Source organism: Choloepus didactylus, chromosome 19 (genome assembly GCF_015220235.1).
Source record: "Choloepus didactylus isolate mChoDid1 chromosome 19, mChoDid1.pri, whole genome shotgun sequence".
NCBI lineage: Eukaryota > Metazoa > Chordata > Mammalia > Pilosa > Megalonychidae > Choloepus > Choloepus didactylus.
In genome coordinates this window covers 3,524,273-3,530,997 of record NC_051325.1, presented here as the reverse complement: position 1 = coordinate 3,530,997, position 6,725 = coordinate 3,524,273, and the positions used below count along the sequence as shown (strand labels likewise).

The window sequence follows — 6,725 nt, the reverse complement described above, 5'->3', positions numbered from 1 at the left end:
CTTCCCCTAAGGATATTGGTTCAACATGATGGTGGGTTGGGAAAATTTTCCTGAATATTTTCAGAAATGTTAGTTAAGTTTATGGAAACAATTTCACAGAGATCATAAATGCAAGCTTTATTTACACTTTCAGGCATATTCACACAATTCATATAACATTGTAAATAATATAAGTATGCATTATTTAAACATGCAATTAGTTACAAAAATCCTGTCCTGAGTTTGAATCTTAGATTCATCCTAGCACGTATTGTGTGTTATGGGGTTACATATTATGGAGCAAGAAGAGGGAACCCCATGCTAGGCCAGGAGACTCCTTCCAGCCCCTCTCTGCACCCGGCCCTAGAGATGGCCGCTGCACAACTCCTGGTGGTCAGGAGAGCCCCCTGCAGCCCAGCTCCTCCTGTGCCCTCAGGGGAGGTTTGTGACTGGGCTCACCATGACTTCTTCTCACTGTGACTCTCACACAGAAATACATGGTCATGTCCTCCAGTCTCAGGCTGCTGAGCTTTAGATAACCTTCATTCTTGATGTCCAATGTGATTTTGATTGGGGACTGAAGCATTGGATTATAGTATGTGCTTCCACCACTGTTTATCTCACCAACCCACTCCAGCCCCTTTCCCAGAGCCTGCCAGATCCAGTTTAAATAATTGCTAGGTAAAGATAATCCAGAGACAGTGCAGGTGAGGGACAGGGTCTGTGAGGGCTTCACCAGGCCAGATCCTATCTCCTTCAGCTGCACCTTGGACAGGACACCTGAGAACAAGGAGAACCACAGTCAGTTGTGTGCTCAGATGCATCAACTCCATTAACTTCATGTCTGAATCCTGAGACACTCACATCTGGGAGCTGCCACCAGAATGAGGAAGAACCACAGGACATTCATCTTCTTGGGGTTGACATTTCTGACTCACAGAAAATACTTTTCCAGGAAACAAAGAAGCCTGAATTTAAGTAATTGTGCACTGACCTTTCATATGGTTACCTAGGTGGTAATTTGCATGTGGGTGGTATCTTTCTATGTAAAAGGGAAAGGGGGAGAGAAGGATATTTTCTCTGGTGCTTCGCTGAGAGAGTTAAGCTGGTGTTTCCTCATCTTCTCCTAGGGTCTCTCTTCCTTTAAGCCTATCCTCCTCTTCCTCCTCACAATAAATATGCTGCATGAGCTGCTTAGGTAACCAGATCTTTTCAGGGATCATGGATGGCTTTGGAATAAGGTCAGTGTGACTCTATTTCCAGTGATATATTTATATAGCAAATTTCTTTATGAAATATATATAGCAAATAGTCTTTATGAAAAGAAATCACAAAATCATGTATTCACCAAAGAAACAAAGCAGTGCCTCTGGTTAATACTCATCTAGCTTGAATTATGTTTTGCTGATGTGTAGTGGTTTCACTTTCCTCATGTTTGTATTCTCTAGGTCTCTTGGAAGCCCAGTTACTAACATTAGAAATAAGTAAGAATCACATTCATAGCTGGTAAAATTTCATTGAATTGGTATGTGCAGTTCTGGGGATAATTAAATTTAGGTTATCATCAATGTTTTACTGGTAATGTTGCTATCCTTTTCAAAGGTGCAATAAGGATATCATTATTCTTCCAAACAGCCTTATTTTCTTCTTGACCTCTGATTTTAATACCACAGAAAAATTCAAATAACTACACTTATGTGAGCTGATTCACATCAGTTCATACAATAAAAGAATCACCCTTATTGATGCAGTCTCATATTCCATATCAATAATCTGTTTCTCTGTGAGCTTTTGACATGGTTCTAACCAGGGAGGCTGAAGATATTGTCTCTTGGGGAATTTCTAGACCTCTAGAAGGACAGCTCACAAGAAACTCTCCCAAGCCTTGCAAAACCATCATTACATGTCCATGCGTATCTTGGGGTGGTGTCACCATGTCCATAAATGATTAGCATCAACTGGTGGATGAAGCTGACATACCACATGTTTCATAGCATGAAGTTATGAACAGTAAATACCCAGGTGTATGCCAATTGGATTCACCATCATGGTGGGCATCATATCTCAGCTTCTTATTAATTAGATCATAATTTATTCATTGCTTAGACTATCTGTGGTCTTTTCTTCAGTTAATGTTGGAAGAATCATAATGAATAAGAATTGTGATATAATTAAACAGATTTTAAAATCAGATGTCTGAATAAGCATATTGTCAGCATAAGACAGGAAGGAGACATGGTTATACCACAAGATTTTACTGAGAATAGAAGTCCATTCCTTGTGGACAATCAAGGCTGGAGCTGATTTACTTGCAGATTTGACCTGTTCTAAGATCATGTGGATTAGAAGCAGAAAGTATATTTCTATCTGAGTAAGAGCAGGGATGGGGTGTGCATTGCTAACATGATGATAAATGCTGAGGTTGTGGTCCTATTCATACCTGGGGAATAAAGGAAATGTGATGTATACCACAATATTGAGGATAATTTTTAAAATCACACAACTTGATATACATGGAGGAGAAGGAGTATAAGAGTATATCACTAATGTAGGGAAACATGAATTATACAACAGGGCCTGAAATCCTTAGGGAATATGGACTATGGAAAATATAACACTAACATGGAGACACATGTAGATGGCAGCAGGGCCAGTCATCCTCAGGAAAGTGGGATAATGGGAGGTACACCAGGGTCAAGGGGAGAGATGCATAAGAGGGCCCAAATATATGTGAATGGAGAAACATGGGGTGTAGGAGGTACATCCCCAGCCAGTGACAAGTTTGGGAGGCACTGAGGTATGGTGAGCAGGGCTGAAACTGGACACTGGAGATACCAAGGCAATGGCACAATTTGGGGAAAATGGAGAAAATTAGGAACCAACATATCAGTTATCACATCAGGGAATACTGAGAGAGAGGTGGTAAGATAAAAGTGGAGACCCATAGAGATTATATCTGCATAAGACAGTCCAGAATGAGACACTAGACTATAAGATGTTGAATAATCATATTGGTGCATTACTGAGAATCAATGAGGAAAACAACTCTTCCACTTCCTTCTGGAACATGGTGAAGGGGAACAAAATTACCTTGGCACAAGCCGGACTGACAATAATTTGTGGAGTTAGAAAGGAATCTGATTATAGAGATGAATGTATACAAAGTTTGACAATCTTTGAAACAGCTTACAGAAAGTTCAAATAAATTTCTGATTGTGAAGTTACCAAGGTATCAGCTTGCGGAAAATGAAAAGCAGAGCAGTATGATAGAGAGGATCCGTGGCCAAAAAGTCTTACTTGGCATGTTTTTCTGTCTCAGAAGTTTTTCAAGGGAATAGAACCTTGCCAGAGGAATCATGTGTGTCAGTTTTCTCATTACTGAAAATACCTGTTATTCCTGGTCTACTTGTTCTCACTGGCCATTTAACAATTGTCCTATGCTTGGAAGTTAGTGATAATTGCAGGTATAAGAGATACCTGGTGTAGGGAGGAAGAAGCAATGATGTCACCCAGAATGGAAAAAATCCTGATCTGTCCCTGGGGACAGGAAGTGTGTTGTCAGCCTGGATGTCACAGTAATGGAATCTCCATGGGGGTGCATCACGTACCTGGAGGACCAAGATGAGTCTCACACATAAGTATATAGTGAGTACATCAATTTTCCTTTTCCATCCTATGAATTGAGAAATGAGACAAGGATGGGACATGCCTTGCCATGATATCCCTGTGGCACCCTGGTGGCCCTCCATTCCAGTACCAGGTGTCTCAGCACCTACTGTACAGTAGGTCAGTTGCCCATTTGTCACTCATGCTGTTGAGGTCAGAGATTTCCCAGAAATCACCTGGGCAGGAGAATTATCTGCGTTGAGCTTGTGGTTTTTCCTCCTCATTTTCCAAGAGACATGGAAGTGGGGAGAAATTCAGGGATTTTATCCAGTTGCAGTTTGTGAAGGCATAATATTTAACAGTACACTGTTCTCCCTTAATTTATAGTTTTTTTTATATATATTATGTTTTAATATATAATTTTTTACCTTAAATTTATTACCTTAATTTGCCTGGATATGAGTGTATAAGGATGAGATTACCCTAACATAGATGGCTTCTTGGATTAGGGTTTACATGACATCTTGAGAACAATCTCCTTGAGAAATAAAGGATTTATTTCAGAAGGAATAGCACAATGATGTTATTCTTTCAGACCAGGCCAAACAGAGGAGAATTCTAAACAAAAAGATTTCCCAGAACAGAGAAATCTAAAAATGACTCCTAATTTTCTGCACTGATTTCTTACCTTGTTATTGGATATATCCACTAAGAAGGTAAAGTTTAGATCAAATTGTGTATGTCATTTTGCTGTTTTGAGTGTATTATGTCCACCAAAACTCAATTTACTTCAATGAAATCTTGTGGGGAGAGACATAATAGTGTTGATTAGGTTGGAATATTGGATTGAGTTGTTTCCATGGAGATGTGACCCTCCCAACTGTCAGTGATAACTCTGATTAGTTAATTTCCATGGAGGTGTGGCCCTGCTCATTGAGCATGGGCCTTGATTATTCAACTGGAACACTATAAAATCTCAGAGAGAAGCTCGCTGCTGCAGGTGAGACAGACATTTTGAAGACAGCCATTGAGGGCTGACATGGGGATTTTGGAGAATGCCATTTTGAATATGCTGCAATGGATGGGACATGGTTATTACAGTGGATCATCATGGAAAAAACTGTGCCCTAATATCCATGGCCACATATCCATCACCTGTACAATATCCGAAAATGATGTCTCTGAACCCAAGCTCCACAACAACCCAGAACATGGCTGAGTATTACTGTGTGTAGGGGACATCCAGTAAGATGAATGTAGTGTGAGCCAGACACAATCTTCCATTGTAGGTTGTGCTCAGTTGGTCCTGAGTGCCCCCTGCAGACCAGCCACCTCCCAAACCCTGAAGGGGAGGCTTGAGTCTGGGTTCCTATTTACCCTTGTTCACTGTGTATTTCATAGAATGATTCATTGCTATTACTACAGTTCTAAGTTTGCCTATTTACAGATACAACCTGTCTTGTCTGGTCCCCAGAAATGGTGAACAGAATCTTTCACAGATTTCACAGAATCTTTGTACCACTTAGTACCTTCATCTGTTTTGAAACCTGCAATTCTTTTCCTGGAGCATGGAATAACTAGTCCATTCAATATTCCTGAAGTTGATTCCAGGGACTGCTCATGAGAGTGTGAAAGACCCCCCAAAGCTGTACTAAATCTCCCTCAGCTTCCACCCACTGCCCCTCCCTCTTGATGCTGGCAAACATGAAGATATACTGTTCAGGAAAATTACTGAATTTATCCAATCTTTCTCTCATTCATATCTAATTGAAGCAACATATTTAACATTATGTGTTCTCCAGAAAATGATCATTTTAAACAGTCATCAGGAATCCCAGCTTAGCACAAGCTCCTTATTGTGTTCATACTAAGTCACTAAAGGAACACCTGGAAATTCCTGAGCTGGAGGGCCTCTCTCATAGGTGCAGGGAAGTGGCTGGGTTGGTTTCCACCAGCAGAAGGAGGGCCCCAAGTTTCATTTCCTCATTTCATACAGCAAGATTTATGGTTCCTCATCTTCAGAAATGAAAATATCCAGAGAGGATATGAGTGACCAGAAGGATAAATGATGTAATGGTAGCATTAGTGGAAATGTGAATTCTTATTATGTGATTTTGCTTTACTAAAGTCTTGGCACCTATCCTTTGTGTTCATTAGTATATATTTATCCAGTGTCTGAAATACATTAGAGTTCAAGTTTCTCAACATGCCCCCCCAATTTTGGTTATTAAATATTAGAAAATAAGAGTTCTAGATGAAGGAGATAAGTGGAATATAATTATAGTTTATGTTCCTTTAATGCAAAAATCATGAGCAATTTAAGCATGATTATTACATATCTGTGTCTTCTCTCTTCAGTCCAATCCTAGGATGGGAATACCTCCAAATGTTGCAGGGTTGGTGATAGGCTGGTTGTCATAAAAATGTAGTGGAGACCTACTTGCATATCCTCCTCCTATATAGCAGAGTCTGGGATGGGAGCCCTTCAGAATGTGTCTAGAGCTACTGTGGGTAACCTCTGAGAGATAGGTGTCATTCAGGAACCCATGAATTATTTTTTGATTGTCCTATACTGGACACTTAAGTCCCATTATCTTATTTCTTTATTAAGTATATACAGAGAACATGTAAGAAAAGTGTTAATGTCAATTTTACAGATCTAAATGCATACACACAGACATAGACATATGTGTGGTATGCCAAAGGGCTCATATATTGTAACAGTGAGCCCCAGTGTCTTGAGACTGAGCTCCTCAACTCTGGAGTGCACTGTTCCCATGAAATAAATGCAGGGCATAGATGGCCATGAGAAGTTAGATTTTTAGGACTGTGCTTCCTGGAATTAGAATGTGGCAAGATATCATTGCAATCCATGCTTACATAGAGAATATAGGAAGACCATATTCCACACAGGTGAATTTTTAGGTGTTTCTGAAATTCCACATTTCCTTATCTTTCTTTCTATCTGTTTTCCCCTACTAACAATAATTTCTATGGTATATAACTATATATGACACGTTTCACATTATTCAAAGTGTAAAAATTGCTAAATAATGATAAATGTGCACACTCATTCAATGATCACCAGAAAGAGGAAGTTAAGAAATCAATCACCACAAAATTATCCTGTTGTTGTTCTA

At 39.7% G+C, this 6,725-nt stretch overlaps 1 gene segment (V, D, J or C); it reads right to left on the bottom strand.

The window, feature by feature from the left end:
- Window positions 1-373: 373 nt before the first annotated feature.
- On the bottom strand, window positions 374-889 carry LOC119516002. The segment is given in 2 exon segments: window positions 374-759; window positions 844-889. Coding segments are annotated over 2 exon segments (432 nt in total).
- Window positions 890-6,725: the final 5,836 nt, after the last annotated feature.